Source organism: Mycteria americana, chromosome 1 (assembly GCF_035582795.1).
Source record: "Mycteria americana isolate JAX WOST 10 ecotype Jacksonville Zoo and Gardens chromosome 1, USCA_MyAme_1.0, whole genome shotgun sequence".
Taxonomy (NCBI): Eukaryota; Metazoa; Chordata; class Aves; order Ciconiiformes; family Ciconiidae; genus Mycteria; species Mycteria americana.
The window spans coordinates 191,173,499-191,199,876 of NC_134365.1; the positions used below are offsets into that span (position 1 = coordinate 191,173,499).

The window sequence follows — 26,378 nt, forward strand, 5'->3', positions numbered from 1 at the left end:
CTCTCAGGTCCTTCTCTGCTGGCCAGCTTTCCAGCCACTCTTCCCCATATGTATTTTTATATATATATATATATATAAAATGTATTTCATCAACAACATTTGTTGAACAAATGTGCTATTAATTGGAGATTGTTTGATCTACAATCAAATGCAGAAAAACTGCAAGCTTGATTTCAGTTAACCAAAGGAAGGGAGATTTGCATGTGCCACATAGTTTTTTTTTTTGACAAAATCAGTGTGTCTTTGCCTGATGGTGCTTGGAAATTCCTGGACACTCGAGAACCAACCAGCTGTGTCACTGCAATGCCATGTGCTATGTGGACAGACAGAGAACTGTTCACACAGGCACTCATTCTTAAGGTGTCAGGTTTAATAAAATTGGACAGTGAAGTTCTTGTTCCATGCTTGCTGTATAAATGCCTTTCATTTTAGCATGCTGTAGAGATAAGTTAAAATATTGTACGCTTAATTATTACTTCGTTTTTCACAAATGAGTAAAATTATTTTTGTTTTTATTAAAAATACTTCTACAGTGTTTATATGGTTGTGGAAGAATGAAGTAGTCTCTGGGCTTGTGTGTCCACTATAAATCTACTAAATGCCATCTGCAGAAACTAATTGTTTTCTAGCCAACAGAGCAGTACAGTTCTGAAAAGCTTCTTCATAAAAATAATAAAAGGAGACATGCAGCGGAGACAGATATTGATCAGTATATGAAAGAACTTTTAATCGCCTGTGACTGTGAAAGGCTTTATTTGATGGCCTTAGTGGTCCCTTTTAGTCTTATGCTTCTACTCTTTAACTGCCAGTGATGCTGTTTTAGTCATAAAGGCATCAGCTTGCCTATCGGTTCCCAAACTGCATGTGTGGTATCAGGAACTAGACCATCTACATGCGGTGTGTTTTACAAGAAGGCCATTGACAACAAACCCCGCTTTTGACAAATGTAGATAGCTTGTTATTGAGTCTTTTCAGTTATACTAGTATTAAAAAACCCCGTTAACACTGTGAAAGATGCTTCATTAAAGTTGTTGACATGGAAGTCTTATTAAGAAAGTCGAGGAGTACCAAATTTCTGTGTTGCTAAAAATTCGAAATGTGCTAAACCAGCTTTGATCTTGAGAGGAGGTCAAGTGAGATATTTAGATTCTCTCCATCCACACTTGGGCTTTTCTCTGGGTTTTCCAAGCGTGACACCATTTAAGACATTTCAAGTGAAGGCTTATTCACCGGCAGTGATTTGGGCTGTAGTCGCTGTTTTTCATAAAGCCACAGAACTGTCACTAGATGGCAGTAAACCCTTGATCACCAGCATAGGGGAAGGCGTATCATTAATTCTGCCTGCGTAAGTAGAACCCCTTACAGCTTACGTTGAAAGCACCACACTTATTACTTTGAATCTTCTTATAATGTCTTCTTTCTGGACCTAGACACTTAGGATCTTCTCTAAAGCCCCCTGAAGTTGGTGAGAATCTGATAATTTTCATCAGTGGATTTGTATCTGGCCATTTATATATAGAAAGCAGTAGGTAAAGTGGGTGTAAGTACTAGTTCAGAGCATAATGAGAATGGGTTGTTTTCATTTTAGTTTTTTCCACTGTCCTTATGCTTTTCCTTATCACTGGTAGGGTTTTGGCAGAAGTGAGTTAACCAAAACCTTCTAAAAGGTAGATTAAAGAAAAATGCATCTTTGTACTACTACAGTTATAATGAGTGAACATGTTTTTCTTCTTTTGCCACTTATTTTCTGAGCGATATGAGCCAAACTGAGGTTAAGTAGAAAGCATAGAAAGCATAGAAATTTAAGCATAGAAATTTAAAACAAACAAACAAAAAAAACCCCACCAAAAACCACAATGAAAAATTCAGAAAGTAACAATACCACTGGAAGTATCAAACTGTTTCTTAGATGTTAGGAGAGAAATTAATACACTAACCTTTCTAAAAGAATAGGAACTTAATGCTATTGCTTAATACACAACTTGAAATATGTTTAAAAAAAAGTCAGGCCACATTAGTACTTACGGACGTACTGGATGTATTATTAGTTCTGCATGTATGTGCAAATAATAAAGGCAGAACAATACACAATATCCCCAAAAGCTGTAAAAGTGTGCTGTTTAGATGCTAGCTCATGCACATAACTTCTTGTTTTGTATGACAAGATCATTATTGTTCTTATTTTCCCACCTATAGATACTTCAGTCACCTCCTGGATAATACATGGTATTGGAGAAGAGGCCATGTTCTTGGTTATCTTAAAATAATTATCTTTCTGAAAGTGATGAAAAATGTTTGTCATTGTCATTTGTCATGACAATGTTTGTCATGATTTCAGTTCTAGAAGAGAAAATGCTTTCTTCAGAGAGATACACTGACCCTAACAAGGCATTTAACTTTGTCTGTGGAATAAGCAACAGGATCCTATGCACTTGTCTTCAAAGCATTCTTAATTTTTTACATTATTATAGCTTTTCTGAAATACTGCTGTTACTTGGGTTAGCTTTAGCAGTTTTCTATGTTAAGACATTGGATATGAATCAATGGATACTACTTGTGGTTTTGAATCTGTTTTTAGCAATAAAATTCTGGGCATTAAGTAGAGATACAAATAGTTTTCATGTCAGTGTTTTTTGTTTGTGGGTTTTTTTTTTTTACTCTGTACCTGTAAAATAATGCCCATAAGATCATATATGGAGGCATACTTCAATACTTCAGTATATCCAAGTTTATAAAATGTTATTAATATTTTTAATCTACTTTTCATCTAGACAATAAAGAATTTTTGTTCTACTGTTTAAGAAGATATTGTTTGCATTTCTTGGGAACACTGAAAAATTTATTTCTTGCCCACATCCTTGTCCCCACCCATAATGCTTTAAAAGTTAAGAAGATTTTATATTTAAGATCCTTCTAACCTAGCTACAGATACAGCAGGTAGAATAAGGATTACAGAAATTGTAGCCTTTCTATTGGAAATAGAAGGAATTGGAGTTAAAGTAAGAAATTAAGTTTTAACGTGACTTTTGGGTTCAGATCCAGGGAGGGAGAAGACTGTATTCTCATGCTGTTGCCAATAGGAATGTTGACAGCTCTGCCTCTGAAAAATGTGGGGTTTTCAAAGCATCTATGTTAAAAAGGCTGTATTTTCTTGTGACTGCCATATTTTAATACAACGTACTACACTTGTGAACAGGTGACTTGAAACATAAAAGCTGTCTTCATTTACCCGTCTTTTGTATTATTTTTATAAAAAGCAAAGAGGTGGGTTTTGGTTTTTTTTTTGTTAGGGAATTGCTTGATTTAACTGAATATTTTCACATACAAGGATTGCAATTCCACTATTTTATTGCTTTTAAAAGTGCTTGTTAGTGTTTATTACTTAATTTATGTTCTTTTGGTTATTTATTTATGGATTGTAATAATTCTAATAATTAGATGATTAGATAGATTATTAGAATTCACAATGGTTAACACAGTACAACAGTTTTTCCCAGCTGGTTGTTTCATAATTGGGGTGAGCACTAAAATAATTTTTTTTTGTTTGTTTGTAAAATTGCTGTTCAGTTTCTGGAAACTGTCAAGCCAACCTTAATGTTTATTATGCATTTATTGTATTTTTTCAGAGCTGCAATGAATAACATTCAGCAATTGATTATGATTTTAAACTCAGCAACTGATAAACCATCAGATACTCTCATCATATATTTCAATGTAAGTGACTAGAAGGAAGATTTGTGAAAGATTTTTGGAATTATCACTCAAGTAAAATATACTCCTATAGATCTGATGCACATGTTTTGGGAAACTCCTTTATTAACAACCATTTTTTGAAGTAGTACCTCTTAATTGGGATGGTTTAAACATAATTGCTCATTTTAGAAAGCACTTCTATCTAACTGATGTGTACTGGAATGTTATAAGTTCTTAAATCTTTTTGTTACTGCACTAAATATTAAGATTTATTTATGTATGTATCAGATGGAAAAAGAAAGGGATATAAAAGGGAGAGGAAGAAGAGGAGGAGGATGTACTCAGAGGATCTCATTCCACATTCAGCAACTTAAGCATATTTCTAACTTCAAAGACATTAACATCGATGGTACTACTTGCCTATTAGTTGGGTTAGTTGCAGCTAGTTGCATGAGACATGGAGTTGTAGTTACTGGAAGTCACTGAATGTATACAGTGATTCTGTTTTTTTTAAATACTCCACTTTTATTTATGCTGATGAGCTGATTGAGAGATGTTACGAAGTGAAGCGGGACTAATGTGATTAAATCATTAAAATATTTTTGAAGGAAATGTCCTTTCTTTGCCTTTCCTTTCCCTGCCCTCCTTCCTGTACTTTTAGAATTGCACAGTGAACCCTAAGGATAGTATCCTGAAAAGAGTGGAAAGTCTTGACCACATCTTCAAAAAGAAATTTGCTGAAGCAGTTGGGCAGGGATGTGCTGAAATTGGCTCACAGGTAACTAGCATTTTGGTTGAGTATTACTCATTTGAACTCTGTTGGTACTAGCTAATATGAGACCTGACTTACTGACTGTCCTCCTTCAGTGCATATCAATAATGGTAAAAAGTAACAATATTCTTTTCAACTTGAGGAATGGACAGGTATTTTTTTCTAAAGTGCTGTAAAGATAGATTCAACAAATTATTCCTAATATATAAGGAGCAATAGGAACTGAGTGGAAATACGTTGGAAATACTTTAATGAACAATGGGAAAATTGCTGGGCAAAATACATTTAGTTGAAACGTATATTTGCATTCATTAAGGTAACTTAGCCTAAAATTGCAAGAGGTGACTCACTTCCTTACAAAATCAGTAGGCCAGCTGTGCTTTCAACAAGGATTTTGGAAAACAAATCCAACCAAGTTTGTATTCAACAGTCTCCTGCCTGTCAGCCCTGCTTTTTATCCTGTTAGCTGTGAATTAACATAAACACTTGATTAAGTCTTCATGTAATGGGGTAGTCTCAAACCTTAGTAGCCTTTGAGGCCTCTCCAGCGTTATTGGCAAATGGAACTGGGGACAATGACTTCTTTATAGTGGCTCTTCCAAAAAACGGAAATGTTCTGGATTGTTAAACCATGCGAGACTGCCTGTTGTAGTCTGTTAATACTTCTTGTAATATTCTTGAATTTCTTCTTTTTTAACAGAGATACAAGCTTGGAGTTCGTCTGTATTACAGAGTAATGGAGTCTATGCTAAAGTCGGTAAGTGTAGTAGGGTAGCTTAGTACTGGCATTGCATTTACAAATATTAAGAATGTTCACAAGTTTGGTTTGATTTATACGTTTCAGGAGGAAGAGCGTCTCTCAGTGCAGAATTTCAGGTATGTGCCCCTAACTTGTTACCGAAGTCTGCTATTTTAGTGTTAGGACAAGTATTAATAACTTTCTTTCTCCTTAGCAAACTTCTGAATGATAACATCTTCCACACATCTCTTCTGGCCTGTGCTCTTGAGGTTGTCATGGCTACATATGGCAGTAAGTTGAATCTGAAGTCCTAAATAACATTGTTGTTTATTGATAATTATTGCAATTTGTTCTAATACATAAAATACAGTAAATAGGAAAAAAAAAAAAAGTGCTTACTGAAATTTCTGAACTAGCGATGATTCAATAAATACAAAAAGGAAGAAACATCAGAAGTGAAAGAATGTAGTACTCTTGATAATTTTAGTCCGTTCTCCCTGCAGGAAATGCTTCACAAAGTGATGGTACCAGTGCTGAAACAGACTTGTCTTTTCCATGGATTCTCAATGTATTTGATTTAAAAGCTTTTGACTTCTACAAGGTGATTGAAAGCTTTATTAAAGCGGAGCCAAGCCTAACGAGGGAAATGATAAAGCATCTAGAACGCTGTGAACATCGAATTATGGAGTCTCTTGCTTGGCAATCTGTAAGTAATGCTTTAAAGTAGTATTTGTTCTTGTATAACGTGCATATCTAGAAAAAGGAAATCACACCCAACTCTATAAAATATGTTGTGGTCTGCTGAGATTTATTTCTAGCAAAATAAATTACAAGAGCAAAACAAGATTAGTCTTGGCATGTCTTCAGGTTTTGAAAAAAGGGGTATATCAGAGGAAGAAGTCAACATAGCTCTGCTGATTTATGTGATTGTAAGCCAACATCATCTTCCTAGTCTGGCATGAATCTTAAGGGTAATACTCTTAAATGGTATTTTGGTGCCAAAGACAAGGCAATAAATTCTATGCTTTTATTTGTAAGTTAATTTTTATCCAGTTGCTATTCCCACTTGGCAGTAGGGCCTTAGTTCTGTGCATCTTATGTGTTTGTTAATAGTAATTAAAATACTGATTCACATTGTCCTTTGTGCTTCAGTCACTTTAGTATTTTTGGATGCCATTAAAATAAAATGCTGGGAGGTTGGGTTGTTTTTTTAGGCTGGATCTCAGTAAATCAAACATTGTTTCCTTATATTGTATGTTACTTACCGAGCAAAAATGTGCTATTAATGCCACAAAACAGGAGACTATAAGGACTGCTAATTTTGACCAGAGAGACCGAAAGTGACCATTTAAGAATCCATCCCGTATCTTATAGGTCTGGGAAGTTTAAAAAACACAGTATGCCATAGCTAATGGGATAGTTTAATCATGAAGCAAGTTTTCTTTTCAGGGTAATCTGCGTTTGGTTTGTGTACAACTTCAGAGTGAAAAGTCAACAGTTTTCTAGTGTGGGTGATACTTTACCAGGCTGTGGGGTTGTACTCCTGGATTCAGGGAACACTGTTGTGCCTGAGCAGCGAGAGCCTCATCCGCGTTCAGGTTTCTAGCTCAGGAGAAGCACGCTGGAGTCAGGGGTGTATGGAAGCAATTGCCATGCTTCAGACTGGATCTGGTGGACCACCTTGTGCTAACCAGCCCTTGCCACTCAATTTCCTTTGGGAACACAGTCAATGGGCACATGTCAGGTTGCTCCCGGAATATGCCCTATTATGAAGGTGACCTTTCCATTGGGGGAGCCAAGACTTGTGTATCCAGCTCCATGCTCATCACCACGGCACTCTGTGTGCCCCAGGATTTCTGGTGAAGTGCTATAGCTGCTGTACCTCTGTAATGCTTTTGCATGGTTGGTGTCTTGGAAAATGCACATGACCTCTCCATTGCTGTATGAATTTCTTCGTGTTTTGCTGTTCTTTAAATAAGACTGGCTGAAAGCACTTGAGGCTGAGAGCCTTCTACCAGAGGCTACAGAAACAGGGAAAATGAGGCAGTATTTCAAGAGGCAGGCAGTATTCTAAGAATCTTGCAGGCATATGAAAAGTGCTTACTTGAGAATTGTAACATTCAGAGGACAAAAGGCAGAGGTACAGGTACCCAAGTTTGACTCTGTGAGCAAAAAGTGGCTCCTGCTACCTTCTGCAAACCAGTTTGAAGTCAGCTTACTGATCAGCAATAAGCCATATCTACCAGTTTCTACACAGTAATTCAAGCACTGCATGCAAATAATCTGATTTGGACATGGGCTTTCAGACTGGAAAATCCAAAGCATTGTGTGTTCAATACAGGTATAGCTGTAGGCTTTTGTGAAACAAATTATAACGTCAACAACAAGCACAGGATTATTTCAAGTTTTCTGAGTGCTCTGTTTGAATGTATTTTAATGTATTGAATCTGTCTTCCTGAGTTGCCACAGGTCTATGTTTGGTACTGTTTTGGGGTGGCTTGTATGGCTGATTTGAGTGTTAATAGAATAGTTCAGTTGGAAGGGACCTACAGCGATCATCTAGCACCAGTAAGATACGTGGGGTGGAGCACAGCGGAGGGGATAAAAAGAAATGTGCGGTACACGTCTCCAGGGGCCCTTCTGCTTCACTGACCTGTGTGTCCTGTCTCACCTGGACCTCCCCAAGCGCTGGACAGTCTGCAGTCTCCTGTTGCCGGAGGATTGTCACTAGAGGGCACAGCAGGGTTCCCTCAAAAGCTGAGGGAAGCTGTGACAGCCAGCTAGGGGCGGTTGGAGCCAGTGCGCAGGCACCCTGGGACTCTGCACTGGCCTCCATTGCCTCCTCCAGCTGCTTGTGAGGGAAAGGCTGCGAGGGGTAAGCAGCAGACTGCACAGCGGTGGCTCAGGAGATGAGAAGTAGTGAAACATTATCTGTGCTGAAATGGCTTGCTGAGTCTCTGGGTCACTGCAGTGAAGGACCCGAGGCCTGTGTGTTGTAAGGCTGCACGTAGAAATATAAAGCCATGAGTCCTCTAGTGCAGAATCACAGAATCACAGAATCGTATAGGTTGGAAAAGACCTTGCAGATCATCGAGTCCAACTGTAAACCTAATACTGCCAAGACCACCACTACACCATGTCCCTAAGCACCTCATCCAAACGTCTTTTAAATACCTCCAGGAATGGTGAGTCCACCACCTCCCTGGGCAGCCTGTTCCAATGCTTGATAACCCTTTCAGTGAAGTGAAATTTCCTAATATCCAGTCTAAACCTCCCCTGGTGCAACTTGAGGCCATTTCCTCTTGTCCTATCACTTGTTACCTGGGAGAAGAGACCGACCCCCACCTCTCTACAACCTCCTTTCAGGTAGTTGTAGAGAGCGATGAGGTCTCCCCTCAGCCTCCTTTTCTCCAGGCTAAACAGTCCCAGCTCCCTCAGCCGCTCCTCATAAGACTTCTGCTCCAGACCCTTCACCAGCTTCATTGCCCTTCTCTGGACACGCTCCAGCACCTCAATGTCTCTCTTGTAGTGGGGGGCCCAAAACTGAACACAGTATTCGAGGTGCGGCCTCACCAGTGCCGAGTACAGGGGCACGATCACTTCCCTAGTCCTGCTGGCCACGCTATTTCTGATACGAGCCAGGATGCCATTGGCTTTCTTGGCCACCTGGGCACACTGCTGGCTCATATTCAGGCAGCTGTCAACCAACACGCCCAGGTCCTTCTCTGCTGGGCAGCTTTCCAGCCACTCTTCCCCAGAAAATCCACCCGTGCCTCACATCTAAATATTGGCTAGTTTATTCTGAAAAAGTGTAACTTTTCAGAGAAAATGCTTCCGTGGTTGACTTGCAAGGCCATTAAGGTCAGGTGTCCCAGAAGGGTTCAGCTAATGAACGAAGGAGTGGTGTACCATATTCTTCTGCAGTTCCTTACCTGGATGTTGTCTCACGACCTGGATGTTGTCAGCATGTAATGGTGTACGAGATTTACAAAGTGTCTGCTTAATTAGCAATTCCCTCAAGAAAGGGTAGGTAATTGGAGGTGTAGTTCATACCAGTAAATGTCTCTTACCTCCGAACACTCTACAAAGGAGGAGAGAAAAGCCAGATGACTGTTGCTTAGTCATAAAGAGTATCTCGCCATAAGTGATTACTTTGGATTAATTTTAAACAAATTACCTGATAAAAGGTGGAAAAAGTCCAAAAAAGGTGGAATCTCAAGAAGATTCAAGTTTCCTAATATGGTTATAGAATGTTGGTTTTTGGTTTTTCCGGTTTTTGGTCGGTGTCCGTGTCCCCCCCCCGTCCCCCCCCCCCGAAAAATGTTAAAATTAAGAAAAGCATGGAATGAGTAAAGCTTATGCAAACAATTCTAGCTTTGTAGATAAGAATAGAAACATTTGTAATACATTTATTTACAAATATTTGCATAATCCAACTGATTCCCCCAATTATTTCCCATATAGTTTTTGGTTCTTACCTTCCCCGACAGGTAGTACATTTCATTACAAGGCTTGTCTGCTCTTTGGAAAGTCAGGTATGTATTTATCCAGTCTTTCCTCATTCTCCTGACTGCTTTAGGAAGCAGAACTTCAGTATGAGATGTAAATGGACTGAGCAATTGAATACAGAATAGCTTGAATTTATTGTAGTTTTACTTGTCACAGAGCTTTTGTGAGGAAAAAAGCCTTGCATAATTTCTCTGTAGAAAAAAAAAATCTTAAGCGCATCTGACCTTTATCTGACTTTGGAAGCTGTATCGAATGAATGTTAAGGATTCTGTTTCTTACTGGTATTTGAAGATAATATATCACTCCTTTGCTAGCCATTGTGAATATGTTTATTGCTTTTGCATAGCTAGCTGATTTAATCATCTGCTCTTCAGGAAGGAGATGAAACTTTTCTAGGTCATCTGTTCTTTAAACAAAAAAAGCATAGCCAGACAAAATAAAGGGTGCAAAAAAGTTGGTTTCTTCTCAATAATTCTTAATTTTGAAAAGGGGCAAGTGTCCATACTGACTAAATCATGTGGAAAATACTTCCTTTTCCTTACATCTTTATTGAACGCTGAAGGAAGAAGCCCCTTTTATCCACCCAAATATTATCTACCAGTGAGGTTATGATGCTTCCAGGTGCAGATTGTGTGCAGGTCAGTTTAGAATATAGTAATAATGCTGCATAATTTTTATTGGCAAAATATAAGTATACCATACAATATTCTTTCTTTACTGTAGAATATCTGTGCTTCGTCTCATTGCAGTATTTTGGGCACTATTTTAGTTTCGTAACTTAAAGGGAACTGAAATTACTTTAGACTCAAAAATAAAGGTGCCTATAGCCTTTGATTATTTTTGTTATCATGTTTATATAAATATGATTTAAACCCTGGCATAGTTAACATCTGTTTCCTATGAAATGGGGATAGCTTGTTACCTGCCAGCCTGGGAGTTCATACTCAGCCTTTTTCATAATTCTGTCAAATTGATCTTTCTTGTGGCCAGTCAAAAAAGTAATTGTTTTGAATATCTCAGACTAAGGTTGTGTGAACAAATTCCAGAATCTCTGGATTTCCCTTAGAGAAAGCCCTGTTAGCTGCCATGTCACATATTTGACTCAAGTGTAACTGCTTGCCACAGTGCATTAGGAAGAAGCAGGGAAGAGCAGGTTTTCCATGCAAGTAAATCAAATACAAAGTCTATCAATTTTCATGATCAATTTTAAGAGTGAAACATCTGTAATATCTGAAATGCATTTGTTTCTGGGAACAGCATGACTTGGGTTTGGTGGTTTGGTTTTTTTTTTTTTTTTTGGTGGTGGTTCCCCCTCCTCCCCATGTCATTCAAGAAGGTAAACACCTATGGAGTATCCATCTTTGTTACCTGTATCTGCAAAGCAATCCAGTTGTATTTCCTTGCCTCTCAGCTTGCACGCTGCTCATAAGCTGTGAACAGGGAGGAACAGGCTGGTATTAGATTTCTTTCATACTGCTGCTTAGGGAATGCGCTTTCTGCAAATGCCTTTTCACATGTATAGTAGGTGAAGAGTGTGGAGCGTACGCATGTTCTAAATCATCACATTTAGCATACTTAAAATAGTTTGGGCTACGCTAAAAAAATACTTTTTCTGCAAGCCAGCCTTTGGTGGGCCAGAGGTGAGATGTGTGAAGCCCTTCTGCTGTGTCAGGCTTCAGCTGCCCGGTACTGGGGTAGTGAAAGGGTCATGTTCTTCTGCACTGGAGTTGCAGACCAACCACAATCTTGTCCAAAGATAAGGTAATTCATGCCAGCCCAGTAAGGCGGGCTACAGAAAGAAACACAGCCACACTTTCCTGGTTAGCTCTACAGATAGCAAAATGTTCTGTTGTTAACTCATCCACATGAGCACTGGGAGTCCAAAGGGTATTCCTTGCAGGACTGCAGTTTTAAAAGGTTACCTGGTAGCTTTTGCTGTTAACAGGGACGAGAGGCAGCTGCATCACCTTCTACAACCCCACAACAGCCCAGAACAGAATGGGAGGGTGCACTATGGCAGGCTAAAGGGAGTTCATTCACAGTCTGATCTGGTCTGCTAGCTTCAACTGGTTTTTTTGTGTGTCTTTGTGTGAGGGACAAACAGATGTTGAACCAAAGCAGTGCATTGCACTATGGCTGTTGACACTGTAGCCTTCTTTGGCTATATTGTTCTTTAGCACTTGCTATCCTAATGGGTGTTTGTATTTTTCAAAGGAAGAAGGAACACCAGTATTAGTATGTGTTGTTATTTAGAGTTTTCATGTGTTTTAGAGTTTTAATGACTGGTGCAAGATAGAGATGGCTCTACAAGGTTACTTCTCTTAATTGTTAAAATATGATCAAAAGTACGCAAGTGTACTTTGCTGTGTCTATAACTCCTTCCATGTAGCATTGCCTAAACTGTGCTCCGTAATGCTTCTCCTTTAACAGCTCTTTCTTCTTTGTGGTTTCTATTGTCAATTAAACATTTGCAATGAAATCTACAGTACTGTTTTATCATGTATCGTTCATTTAACAGAACTCAATGTTCACAATAAGTATTTGTCAACTAACTATGTAGTTAATGTTTATACTCAGATACCTCATCCCACACCAAAGACTTCTGTTGGTTTTAAATTATGCAGCTCCTTGTGGCAGACATGCCTTCCTGAGGAAAACCATGTATTCCCAAAGAATATATTTTATTACATTAATATGACAAACTCACTGAGCTGGAATAACAGCAGACCTACTTTGATCATGAAGTAAGGAGAAAAATGTTAAATAGGTATGTTTAAGATTTGCTTAAAAAGTGTTAGACGAATCTAGGTCAGGGTAAAGCTGTAAGAAGTTACAGGTAAGCAAGTACTCCTTGGTATTTGGTATAGTACAAGCTTAACTATGCAGCCTCCTAGTGTTTGATTGTACAGGGACACAGTCATTGCAGAGCTCACCGTATTTGAGTGCTTAGTGCCTATTTCCTTGGATGTAGTGTACAATTTAAAATTAGGTTTCTGTGTTCCTTGTAAGGAGGAATTGAAGGAGGAATTGAGCATCTAGGAATGGGAGTTACTATATTTTCTTGTGGTATGTATCCTTCTCAGTAGTGTTTTCTATTAGGTTTATGTCTGATGTCCTATACCTCTTCTGGAGGTAGGTGTCTTACATGCAGTGTGAAGTCCCCTCTTTGATTTCGACGTCTTAAGTCATTCCTTTTAAAACTGGAAGAAGTAGGAATGGTCATACCATCAACAATAGGTTACTAGATAAATTGTTTACTTAAGTATTAGAAGAATGACTCTAAAACCTTGTTGATAGGCAGCCAAGGCCAGGTGGCAAGGACTGGGTATTGGGGTTGTGTTGGTACTACTAGCCTCAAAGGGACAATAGTTTGGGCTTGAGTATTGCCCCACAGTCACTGGTGGTGTTTCATCGGTAACGTGTTCCCTGGCATGTTTTGGCCTTTGTCAGCACTCTTCTGGACAACGCCTAGGCAAGATTTGGGGCATGATGCAGCTCAGGGACTATTTTCAACTACTAGTATGGATTAGAGGTGGGGAAAGTTTAGCTGTGTGGGTGCAAGCTGTGCTTTGCCACTTGCCTTCAAGGCCTTGGGACAGGCTGTGGCTTGTTGTGTTACCAACTGCAGATGTAGTGGTGGGTTCAACCACAGGAGTGACTTCAGCGCTGGCGAATGAGTCACGCGTTCCCTTAACTGTCTCTCCTCTAGGCTCCAGGAGCCGTACGTGTTTCTGCACAGCAGTGGGTTTCTCTTAGAAAAGCTAGTGTACGTCAGACATACTCCTTTCATGCCTACTAAATTTTGCCTTTCCTTAGATATAGGAATACCTAATTTGTGAATGAGGGACAGCCTTAAGCACAAGAAAAAATGCTCGGCTTATCCAGAATGACAGCATTTGCAAGCATGCTCACTGCCAGGATTTGAACCACCTAGGGAACTTCACTGGTGTAAAGACAGACACCTCAGGAATTGCAGGCATCAGATTGCTCTTGCAGACATCACCCATCTCCTGTGATCTTCTGGATTTTGGGCACCTAGTATCCTGCCTCAGCATGGAGGTTGCTATGGACAATGATTTCTAATGTAGAATTTTCTAGGCTTTTTCTTACAGGGGGAAGAGTGTGCTAACGGTCACGAAACTATGCCATTTCGTGTGCTCGCCATGCTCCTTTCGAAAAAGTTACGTTAGGAGGGTGCAGCTTTAACCTTAAAGAAGGAACTGAGAATTGATTTGAGGTTTTCTGTCTGTACATACTAAATATATTTTTGCTTGCATCATGAGTGTGTTCCAGAAGCGTGCGTGATGAGGGAGAGAGGTCACTGCCAGTACTGCTGCTTGGCCTGATAGCGCTAAAGGATCATACTGGTTCTACTGCATGTGCTTGTTTCTTTTTTTTAAGGTCATGAATTAGCTCTGACGCTTCAGTTGTCACAGCTGTGGCTGGAAAGCCCTCTCTAATTTTGCCTGTATGATACAAGGCACATTCTTAGAAGTCTGTAAGATGGTTGCTTTTTGGGTATTTGTGGTACATACCAGATAGTATCATATATGTGTGTTTATATGCTTTTTTAGTTTGAGCATACACTTACACACTTTTTAATAAATGCATAAATAAAATATGTAAGAGTGTTTCTCCCATGCCTTTCTAGTACTCTTGAAGAGTTTCCTTTTATAGAAATCATGAGACTTGAAACTTTTATCTGCCTTAGCAGCTGAAGGCAAATTGAAAAACCAGGAAGAATACCGAATGGTAGTCTTCACTGTCTGCACCATCACTTTGAAAGTCTTCCCTGCCACTCCTATTTATCACGGAGATGACTCAAGCTGTTATTCATGCATGGGTGTTACCATCCGAGCAAATCCTCTAGGCTACTGAAAGAGAAACGAGAACACTTAAAGCCAAGGTCCTGCGTTTCCTGCTTTTGTCTGTGTTGGCAATGTGTTTGCTTCTTGGTAGGCAGTCACTAAGTGTACAAAACACTCGCTAGGGTTGTAAGATACTGGTTATGTTAGCACCGTGTTAATGGATTTATCTGTTGCAGGTATACCAAGTCAGCCCAACCCTTAAGATGCTATTTTGATTCAAGTACAAACATGACCAAAGGGATTACCTAAGACACAGCAACTATGTGGAGTTTTCATTCTGTGAAATTTGGATGCCATTCTTGGTTAAGGATTTAAGTTTTTCTCCACTTCATCTACTGCTTTAAAGTATAGAGTTTCTCTACATTGTTAGACTTCTATAACTTAGGTATTTAGGCTCCCTCTATACTTGAGACAGAGCTGAACTTCCAGAAAGAAAATAATTCTATTTATCTTAAACAGCTATTTTACAATGGGATTATTCACTTTTTGAAGGTACCTCTCTCCCCTGACTGTAGAGAGCATCTGTCTCAATGACAAACCTAAACTGGATGTATAATGTTTGTCTGTTAAGGTTGGAAGAATTGAATCATATGCTTAATATTAGTCTCCGTAACTGCATTTCCCCCTTCCTTTCAGCATTAAGGGGATATTAACAAGAGGTAGTTATTTAATTATGCCTGGTTTTGCTTTCGGTGACTACTTGTACTGTAGATCTCACCTGTGGTCACTGTTGTGGTTTCTGTTCATGTGGAGGTCATGTACTGTTACCAGTGTGGCTACAGAAGCAGAGGATGTGTCATGATCTCGCTGGGTATAGATTTACAGCTGTAATAGGGAGCTGGGCTTTGTAGCTTGTGCTCAGTGGAGCTTGCAGCTCTGTTGGTGCAGTATAAAGATATCTTGCCTGTGTCTTAACACTGGTCCCAAGTACAGAGTTAGCTGCAGAAATAAGACTTGGTTAACATGATATACTTTTAGTCTTTTCCTTAAGGTTGCCCTGATTATTAGTAACATTTTAACAAAAGATAGTGAAATCGTTTTCTGGGAATCCTTGCTTTTCAGGGTTTTTTTTAATGTTGTCCAATGTTTTGATGGTCATACCACAGCTGTAGGACTTTCATTTTAGTCCTACTCTGTTTCTAGATAGTTTGAATTTCAGCTTTTCATCCTGCAGCATTGCAATATCTGCATTGCAGATACTTTGTAGGAATTTTTAAAGGTTGCCCATGAGGAAAAAATATATTAGAATTCAGGGAGATACACTTGCAGTTCTTTAATTTTGTGAAATCTTGCTGAATTGGCAAATTTGATGTGGCTGTCTCCTTAAATACAAAAGTAAATAATGCTTGGGTTAAATTCTGCATATCCCTGCTGCTTCTTCCGTGGGTGGGGTTACGCTCTCTAACTTTGTAGTTTTGTAAATCTTTGTAGTGAAACAAAACTGGTGAAATGGGTAGAATGAAGTTTTGTTTTGTTTTGTTTTTGGTCTTGCTTATTTTATCTGAGCCACAGTCCTGAATAACTGTCGTAAGCTTTTATTGCTCTTTCTATCCTTATTGCTCTGCTATTTGAGCCATTCCATAGTTAACTTTTCTATGAAGGTAGAATTAGCTTCGTTAGGAAGCAAAGTAGGTGCCAAACAAACATTCTAATGTGGTGGGTTTTTTTTTTTTCAGCTACATGTTCAATTTTCAAGCTCTTAAGGGCATAACAGTATCTTGTCAAACTCAAACTGCTAAATTATATGTCATTGGAAGTGGGTTTTTGTCTCTCTGCTTGCTGCATTTTCTTTAAGTTATTGCATGCATAAATGCATGGGTTTTGTTTTGAATTTTTTTTGTAGGCCAAATAAGTGCTTTTGTGCCTGCTTTTGTACTGTATGAATGTATGGTATTTCAGTTATATGTTTGTATCGGTGAGTGTGTGTCTTACAGTAACTTTCCAGTAATAAAAAGTCCTTGTCAGGGATGAGGATCCCCCCTGTTTACAACTGTTGAGTGGGCATAGCATTCACTATCCTCCAGAAAGGTAATCTCTCTATGTTTTGTTCAAGCTCTTCAGTTGGGTTGGGTTTGCTTGTCAGAATGGGTTAGGCACAGGCTGCTAAGTGCCTATGGTACAGCTGAATGCTGTGCCACTAATGTCTGCAGCTGTGTGCGTGGTGTTCTGCTGAACTGTTGAGCAGAGACTTCAGGCTTACCCAGTTAGACTGTACCTAGTCTGAACTTGGCTTGGGTAAGCACCTGAACTGTCATCATCCTGTTCTTCCCGTTGGGGAGTTAGCCTGCCCAGAACAGAGCCTGTGCTTGGCATGCCCTGTCTGTGCATGTTGCACCTTCCAGCAGCTCAGAGGAACTCACAGATCTTATCTGGACAGAAATAGCTGCTGCTTTGCTGCCCCCTTTTTTTTTTTTTTTTTTTTTTTTTTTTTGGTACTTACCCATCCGCAGGAGCATGTGAAACCCAATGTGAGCATGCAGTGTAAGTGGTAAAGTTTCTTTCACACATAAAAAGCGTTAAATCACTTAAGTAAACAAGTAGACCAAGAGTTTCCGGTTTGGTTTCATTAATGAAAGATATTTTTGATTGGGCTGAAAAGGCAGATATTTTGGTACTTGCTTCACCATCTGTATTCTCAGTTTTTTTCCCTGTTTTGCTATACACTTAACAAATTTCTCCATTAAGAAATATCTGCAATGCTGTGGGTACTTTTTTTCATTACTTCATAAAAGCATCAAAGTTTTATTACAGGTGGTTGCAACTTCAGTCAAGTGTAGTTCTTGATGCTCTGATGAATGGTAAATTTTTCTAATCCAATATCCATCCTTAGTGAGCAGGAGTGTCTTCAGTTCTTATTACATTAATAGTTGCTTTTAGAAAGTGCTTACCAGGACAAACTTCCAAAAATTAGTAGATCTAATATTGCGTAATTTTACAGAAGGATGAAGACTTGCAACTAATGTCTACAATTTACTTCCTTTCATAAAGCAGCAATTTTTGCAGAATTCATCTGAAAAGCAGAAGAGTTAACGTAGCCACAGTTGGTTTCGTGTGAGATAGATTTAATATTATTCCCAAGATAATGGCATTAATTTTGGGTGCCTCCTGTTACTAGCATTGTTATTTAAGAATTTTTTTCTTTAAGGCAGCAACTGTTTAAAAAAGATGGAGTTAGGGCAAATCTTAAAGCTATGTGTGTGGAAAAGTATTCTTTTATCTCTTCATAAAAAGATAGGAACTTCTTGTTAGAGGCCTGCCTTTGTTGTTGCTTGTGGTTTGATTCTCATGTTTAAACTGTAGGAAACTTATCCCTTCTTAGTGCGGGACAGCTTTTAGTTTTGTTATAACTAGGGTGGACGGACTGCTTGTTAAATAGAAAAAATAATTTCAAATCTAAATTCTTAGTTCTGGAAGTTTTAGTTTTCCAGCAAAATGGTACGTTTTATTGAAGGCCAGATGATGTATGCGGGGTTCTTTTTTTGTGTGTTAATTTTGTGATAAGTTCAGTTTTCTTACTGGAAAAACTGAGCTTGTTTTATAAGCAGTTGTATTACAGGAAGTGGGTGGGGGGGAGGTGATAAATGTGAAAGGCTACAGATTGCTTCAGTGTCAAAGCAGAATTAGAGGATTAGAACAAACTTCTCCATCCAACTTCTTGCAGAAGTATTAGACTGTGCAAACGTGGCTTTCTGGATTTGCATTCATCTTAAATGAGCTCTGTTGAGTACGTCCTGAAAATGTGCTAATTCAGTGATTGTCAGTTGTATTTATACATTTTTTTCAGCACTCTAATAATTGGATAACAAATGCAGTCCAGGCATTTACAACTTCTAGATTTGAAATCGTTCTGATTTACATTTTGCCTTAGCTTTTGAAAGGTATTGTCTTTCATTTTGTCAGTGATGCTCAAATGCCAGTAACCCTGAGGTATGAATGATAATCATCTAGGAAAAAAGGGAACTTGTCAGGATTTACAGGTCTGCCCAAGTGCAAGAACCTTATAATATTACATTTATTGCTGGAAAAGTAGGAACAAATTGCTCTTCATTGATAAAACTCCTAGAAAATAACTTGGAAGAATAAATAATGCTAGAGGATACTATGCTTAAGTGGGATTTTCAAAATTGTCAGTCTCAGTGAACCTCGCTTGGTTCACTGTAACTTTAGCTGAGTGTTTTATGTAATTCTGAAAAATCTCGCCTTTGGCAATGATGCTGGTTGAAATTACAAATGAAAATCACTTTCTTATTTGCTAGAGATGACAGAAGACTATAATCAGGAGTGATATGGAAAGGCTGAATGGCGATCAAGTGCTCCTTGTCTCTTCCAAAAGAAAGGAGGAGGCAGTAATGAAACTAGTGGATTTGAAACAAAAGGGGGGTTCGTTGTTTTTAGTTTTGTTCCCCCTCCACACACACAGTGTAAACTTTTTACTGCAGAATGCTATGGATGTTAAAAAGTTTACACAAGTTCAAAGGGAGACAGGGCAGGGCAAGCTCACAGAAGAAAAAAATTTAGTGTTGCTGAACACACAAACACATCTGGCCCAGAAAGTCCTGAGATACGACGGGTGAAGTGAGACTCTCTTGGAGGAGAGAAAGCCTTGTATGCCTCTCCTACTGTTATCTTCTTCCCCAGGCATCCAGCCTTGGCTACTGTTGGAGGCAGGATTGTAGATTAGATGGATGTTTGGGGTCTGATCCAGTACAACCATTTGTATCTTCTACCAGATCTTGCGAGCTCTTTTTCAATCTTTGCATTTCTATGGTTACTTTCTTAAGAAATAGAAGTTTGGAGGTTGATTCCAGTTAAGGAATTCTTACCTGCATGAAGTATCCTCTATGGGTTTTTGGTTTTTTTTTTTTTAAGCACTTTTAGATGAAAAATATAAAGAAGTATTTGACTTGATATTGATATTTCTTTAAATGTCAAAGACATGTATATTGAGTGAAACAAATTTTGATTTGTGTTCTGTTCCTGAGAAAGCCAGAAATTAAAATTTCAAGCTGCATATAAAAAGTATAAACTGGGAAATCTTTTTCTTTTAAAGTAATGGTATGTTGAGGTAAATCAGATGCATTGATAAAAGTTTGTTTCTTTTTCCTTGTCTTTTAAAATTGCTGGTTAATTATCTAGTTATCAATGGCTGCTTAACTTGGTTTAGATTAAAAATGCTTGTAGTCAACTAAATTTTCACTGCTTTTATGTTTATGGTAAGCGTGCACTATCTGCACTCTGTAGACGAAGAAACCAGACTACAAAGAACAAATTTGTGAGTTTTGATCCTAAAACTGAATTCCTAACCCCTCCTGCATAGGCATATGAGTAAAAATAATGTACTTTTAGAAAGTACTGGATGCAACACATTCAGATGCTCAGGAGCACTGACAATATAAGCTATTTTTATTTGAGATGCCTAGGCATGACTTAGGAACGTAATTCCTCATCTAGATTTAAATTTTGGCATAAGCTCTTACCAGAGAGACGGAAGAGTTGGTGTCAAAGGCAGGAGCAGAGGGAAGGAGTGCGGCTCCTATTCAGGAATGTACCAGTGAAAATATTGCTCCATCCACAGCTCTCCAGGGTAATCTTGTTGCAGAACCAGCAAAGGTGGAGAAAGCCTTGTCCAGTCCTGAATAGCTGGTAGCTTGGCTTTATATCAGCTTGTTGTGGGAGGTACAGGTTCACTCCCCCTCTTCTGAATCAGTCAGATCAGGAATTTCTCAAGTAATGGTCAGATTCTCTAAATTGCAGATGTTGCTTTTTTGACTGTGTTCTTTTTTGTGGTTTTTTGTCTTTGGTGTCCTGTCCCCCCACCGTGGAAAGTGTGAAGTATGTTTAATAATAAAAAATATAAAGCTTCCTCAAACAGTTTCGAGATATCAAGCTGTTCAATGCTTAGAAAGCTATTGTACTGTGTTGCCCTACGCTACTGCAAAAAGCAGAAGCTACTGCCCTGGAGAGTGAGCGCAAGGCAGAAAGAGCTACTCTTCATGCTTCGCCAGGCTCTTTGAGCTAACACACCAAGGAAAGTCCGATTTAAAGGGGAGTATTCATACATGCGACTTTATCTGCTTGTTCTGCTTTTAAGTGGGTTGCTTTTGTTTGTTTGTTCCCCCCCCCCCCCCTTGCAGTTTCATAATCTCAGAAAGAGCAGCTTCTCTTTACAAGGGTGAGGCTCTGGGGCTTTCGCTGCTGTAATGCAGAGGCATTGCTGAACAAGTTGTCACTCAACTGAATAACAGCTTTGCCAAGCTCAGGGAGAGTAGTAGCCTAGAAACATAGCCCAGCAGCGACATTAAGGGCTTTAGTCTCAAAGTCTTTGGAGGGACTCTAATATTAAACAGGCTCTTTAGAGAGAGATGCACTGAGACCTATTTGCATACCTGGCATATCTGCATATCTGACTTTTGAACTTTGGATTTGTCAGTAACTTTGGATTTGTCAGTGGCATATGGAAAACGTACAGAATCGCTACTCATGCTGGGGGTTTCACATGTTTTTCTCAAGTCGGGTATGAATCAGAAGAGTTTAGGATTCCCAACTAAGATAACTGCTTATTTTCAGATATTATGCAGACATTTATATCTATGCTATCTTTGTAGCTTACGCTCATACTATTTGAATTTTCCTTTCATAAGTTGTGTGGATAAAAATTTAAAATGCTGTTAAATTTAAAATTCAATCGTCATTAGTTTCTAGCAGTCTTTGAGTAACTCAGTTTTCCCAGTAGTAGTGGGCCATGTACAGTTGATTTATGACAATTAAGCAAAAGCTTCACAAAGGGAAGTAAACTCAATCAGATAACATATATTCTGACAGCTCAATATGCGTTTTCTCCAACATTGATTTGCGCTTCCATATACTGCCCCGAAGTAAAAATGCCTTGGTGCTATACCTGTGTTGCAATTGACTGCCCTAAATCTAAAGTGCAAATTCCTTCTAACTTAGTTCTTACTCTTGACTCCATTGTTTTTGGGGAGGAAAAACCAACATTTACTACTTACTTTTACCTTCAAGCATTTATTTAATTTTACAGCAATGTTAAATTAATTTTGAGGAAAATGTACACAATGTTCTAATAGCTGGAAAACATACATAGCAGGACACTAAAGCACTCTTGTCTATATATTCCTGTTTGTAACAGTAATATATGTAGATTTCTCCTTTTACATGGCTTTGAGTTTTCAAAGTGTCTAGATTAATTTTGCCAGCATGTAGCCCCAAGTAATTTATTTTTATACTTTATAAAGTTTGTAGGAAAATAGCATTTGAAATTTTAAATGCTCATGTTAAAAATATTTCTAGGACACAAAGATTGAGAGGAAGTTTCACTCTAAAAATTACTGTGTCTTGAATTTCTTTATGGCACACCAAATAGTTTCCTAAAAGAAATATTTGGGTTGGTGCACATGTTCATTTCTAGTTAGCAAAGGTCATGTTTTTTTAAGATACTACTACTTTGAGATTGAATTACCTTATTTGGAGGATGTTATTTTGCTCAAAAGTCGTGTTGAGTTGAAGAACTTCTCACAAAAGAGTTTAATAAAGTGGTACTGTACCTAAAGCACTAACTTCACTCCTCAGAGGTTATTTTGTTATAATTACACAGACATCTGAGACAGAGGTGAGAAGAAAAACCAGTTTGTCTGAGTTGTTTCCAGATGCCCTAAACTACAAGAAGATTTAATTGCTTTATGGGGGCCAGGCTTGTGGAGAGAGCATATATTTTATCAGATAAACCTGGGAGAAATGAATTTCTTGTAGCCCATTGATCAAAGCTGCCTATGAATGTAATGGTCCCTAAGAAGGAAGGTGCAGGGAGAAAGACAGGAGGGAAGAGTAAGATAGAGAAGAGGAAACTCTGGAGCAGGCACAGTAGCTGAAGTGATATGATGAATATGGTGCTGTTTTCCTCAGCAACTGGATCCTGCAGTGTAAACCGGGTAGTTCCACCCCCGTCCTCAGTAACTTGGAAACTACATCATTATAAAAAAATGAGCAATTGTTTTAACTTAAGAAAAAAACACCTACTTTTTCATTTGTTTTTGACTTGACAGTCAGCCTTTGGACTTTGGTTAACCTAATCCGAAACCAAAAGTTTGTTTCTAACATACAACCTGTCAGAACAGACATTTGACATAAATTCTTAGAATACTTCTTCTGTGTACTGTTACGTTTCACACTTTTACAGTCTTATCATAAACTTTTCTGATGTGAAGGAAGTGTAACATTTACATATCAGAATATATTTCCACAGCTGAAGAAATGTGCAGGCTTCTAATTCCTGTTTAGTCCCGGTAGTCTTTTAATACAGTTTATGTTGTAGAGTCACTGTCAAATATTTTCATTTTTATGGTCTGAAGGCTGTGTTGAATGAAGCTTTCTGAAACTGGCCTTTCAGAGAATCTCATGTCCCGTGGTCTAGTGGACCGGTTCTTTTTTATCGAATTTTGAATGGTATCTGATGTAAAGTAATAGACTATAGGGTCAAAACAGCAGTTTGAAACAGCGATGCACAGAGTGATAGGGTACATAGTCCTGACTGCAGTTACCACTGAACAATTAATCCAGGTCTGTGTTCTCATAAGGGAGTAAAGTATTAAGGTGATGTTATAAGGCACAAAGCAGAAGCAGAATATCACCAAATGGACAAAAATCATTTTGAGTACCTTTTTCTTGCTTAATTTATTCCGACTTAATGTAAGCGGTTTATTTAAAGTCCGTAAGACCATAGTAGAGCAGGTCACGTTCAAGATGAGTGGAATAAAAAACCCAACTATTTCAATGAAGATAACAATCCGGGATAGGTAGGTTTTCCATGTGTCCTCTGAAAAGTTTTCAAAACACGTTCTTTGTTCGGTATTATTACGGTGGTTTGTAGACTGGAAAAAGCTTGCTGGTGTGCTGCCTGCTAACACAGTTATCCATACTGCAGCGCAGACGATTTTTGCGTTCCTTTTGGTTCGGAGGGTCTTAGATCGAAAGGGGTGTACTATAGCTAAAAAGCGATCTACGCTTATGCAAGTCAGAAATAAAATGCTCCCGTACATGTTTGTATAAAAGAGGGTGACAGAAATCTTGCAAAGAATGTCTCCAAATGGCCAGTTTCTCGCTACAAAGTAATAAATCCTGAAGGGTAATGTAAACACAAAAAGCAGATCCGATATTGCTAAATTAAGCATGTAAGTTGTAGTCTCGTTTCGCATTTTTAATGTACAAGTAAAAATGTAGATAGCAACACAGTTTGCTATGAGGCCAAGAACAAACACCATACTAAAGATACACCCATATAAAGTATATTTAAAGGAGTCCTCAGTGGAACAACTAGAGCTTACCATTATAATGGTATGTTTAAAATTCCTGTGATTTGGAGGTTTCTCTGGTATTTTTATTGCAACTTTTTTTAAATTCCAGAAAAACTTGCAGATGTATTTGAACTGTGTGCTTTGGTAAGTTTGTTGCACTGTAAAGCTTCAGAGAAGAAACACAAGCTCTGTAGCAGGGGAGTACATCTCCAGCAGTAATCACCAGGAGCTCACTCTTCTCTTCCAAGTGCTATTTGTAATCACATAGCCAGACTTCAAAAGTCAAAACCCATGTCATTTGTGGCAGATGAGATCTTCCCAAAGCTTGCTTAGTTCCATTTTCCCCCTTGATTCAGTGAAGCCGTTGTAGAACTTTCTGCTTTATTCTCGGCTGCAGATCATGATGGCAAAGCCTTGTCCAAATTTACTGGGAACGTGTGCTTTAGAAAACGATTTCCTGGACGCCGCAAAGTGTTGGCACTTGCATTTCTCCCTCAGCCTTCTTTCTGTAAAACGAGCTTTTCGGCTCCGCCGAGCCCTTGCTCACTCGCGGGAAGCAAGCTGCTTGCGAGGGCAGAAACGAAATTCCAGAGCGTGTTGGTTCCTGCAGAGCACGGCCCTCGCGTCCTGCACCCGGCAGCCTCTCGCCAGCCCAGCTCCTTCTGGAGAGGAGAGAAAAGAGCTCAGGCAATTTGTAGCGTGACATCACAGGAAGAAGAGGTTGGACTCGCTGAAGAATGGTTTCAGTTCAGTTTGTTTGCCTTCCCCTAATCTGATAATGTGTCTGCTGGGACTGTACCTTTGCAGGCGAGCAAATGGTCACCAGCAGAGTGCTGCAGCTGCAGCCTCCTGTTAACTCTTTCCCTACTCCCTGAAAGGTCCTTTGTCAATGTTGCTGGAGTCCAAAAGCTTCATCACAAAATCTTTTTCTTCAGTTACGAGGAGAGTTTTCAGTGTCCAAATAACTCTCGCACCTTAAAGTTCCTGTTTTTCTTTGGAGATAGTAGTAATTATGAGATTTTATATTTTATGTAGGATTGAACTAACGTTACATTTTTTGATAGATGTCTTTGCTTGTGATAACACGTTAATCGCCAGAAATCAGCTCAGTAGTTCTCTTTTGATTCCCTCAATGCACTAGTACAAACCACAGGAGGGACAAAGTAACATTGATAGGTGATTAAATAATTTCACCAAATAATTACCGAAAGAGAAGCATAAAGGTTATGAACCTGTGGGTTGCTCTTACATATTCCTAGACTGAGATGTCTTGCAGTGGGAGGAGAGATTTTTAACTTGTTCCGTATTAGAAGGCATATCCCAAGCTCTCTTTCTAATCAGAAAGATGGTTCTTTTTACAAAAAACAATTTTTAAAAAATTTTGTGGTACAGAAAGCATTTTCTTCAGAAAGCATGTACTATATAAGTACACAATTAATATACCAAACTGCAGACTGCACCATGCAATTGTTTCTGATAATTTAAAGGGGGCCAGTTATCGCACATGCACAAAATACTCCCATTCGTCACTGATTAATGAAACGAAAACATGTTGTAACTAATTAAATTGTTAAGTAAATATTAAAAAAAGCAGCTCTTATTGCCTTTAGGGGCAGATATGAGATAAATCTCAGTTTAGACAGACTCATTTATTTAACAACAGCTTGGACAGACTCACTTCTGGCATCAAAACCAGTCTATTTCTAAGTCTTAGAATAACAAATCTCTTCATATCTGGCTGGGTGGCATGGTTCTTTTGAACTAGATTTTAATCAGTTGTACCTAAGCAAGGCTCTGGGCAAAACCTTTCTAGTCTGCTGTAAAGAAGAGTAAATAATAGCACTTCACAGGGTTTTGGCGTAGTTTCTTAAGGTAAGGTATGTCAGACAAAATTCAGAAACATGCAAAAATGGGTCTTGCTTATTTTACTTCAAGTTTTCTTGATAAGTCTCTTCTGTGAAACTCTTTCACCTTGATTTTGAGGTGAAATCAAGCAGTTTCACTGCAATAGGCTACAACCACAAGAAATCTTTCTGACTATTTTTGAAATTTATACTTAACCATAAAGTGTAGCGCATTTTCCACTTCCAAGTCAGCAAGAAATGAAAATGTGAGCTTGGAAGAGTCTCTTGTGTGTCCAACTTAACTTGTACCTTAGCATAAAGTTGCCTTACCTGGCTTTGGTCGCAAAAGCAGTTGTCACGTGGTTAAATTTTGTTTCTATTCCCGGCAGCCTTGCACGGTGAAAGGGGGAGTTTTCCTGCAAGAGTCCATGAGTTCTGCATTGGGCCTTGAGAGCTCTGAGCTCAGTTTTCCCACTCCGGCTTTGTTTGCGCAGGAAAACTGTGAGGCAGGCTCAGTTACTGGAATGAAAATCCCTGAAGTACAGAAATTTGACATCACATGTCGAAACCTCAGGCAATATTTCATGTTTAGAGAGAGAAATGAATGGAAATGAGTAGGTCTCTCTTAGTCATCAGTACTTGATT

The 26,378-nt window shown here is 38.7% G+C and overlaps 2 protein-coding genes across 3 annotated transcripts in view; one reads left to right on the plus strand and one right to left on the minus strand.

Annotated features, from left to right (window-relative positions):
- Positions 1-26,378, plus strand: part of RB1 (RB transcriptional corepressor 1) — an 84,284-nt gene that overhangs the window by 25,471 nt on the left and 32,435 nt on the right. The window contains exons 12-18 of one of the 2 annotated variants that reach the window (XM_075489563.1): positions 3,627-3,714; positions 4,355-4,471; positions 5,166-5,222; positions 5,310-5,341; positions 5,419-5,495; positions 5,708-5,910; positions 6,654-7,114. In XM_075489563.1, the coding sequence (XP_075345678.1) occupies positions 3,627-3,714; positions 4,355-4,471; positions 5,166-5,222; positions 5,310-5,341; positions 5,419-5,495; positions 5,708-5,910; positions 6,654-6,710 (631 nt within the window). In that variant the 3' untranslated portion in view covers positions 6,711-7,114. Of the gene's footprint in view, positions 1-3,626; positions 3,715-4,354; positions 4,472-5,165; positions 5,223-5,309; positions 5,342-5,418; positions 5,496-5,707; positions 5,911-6,653; positions 7,115-26,378 lie in introns of those variants that run through there. The other variant, XM_075489553.1, reaches the window with a different exon arrangement.
- Positions 21,602-24,537, minus strand: LPAR6 (lysophosphatidic acid receptor 6). The gene has a single exon (XM_075489541.1). The coding sequence runs from the start codon at positions 23,920-23,922 to the stop codon at positions 22,900-22,902; it is 1,023 nt and encodes a 340-aa protein (XP_075345656.1). The 5' UTR covers positions 23,923-24,537; the 3' UTR covers positions 21,602-22,899.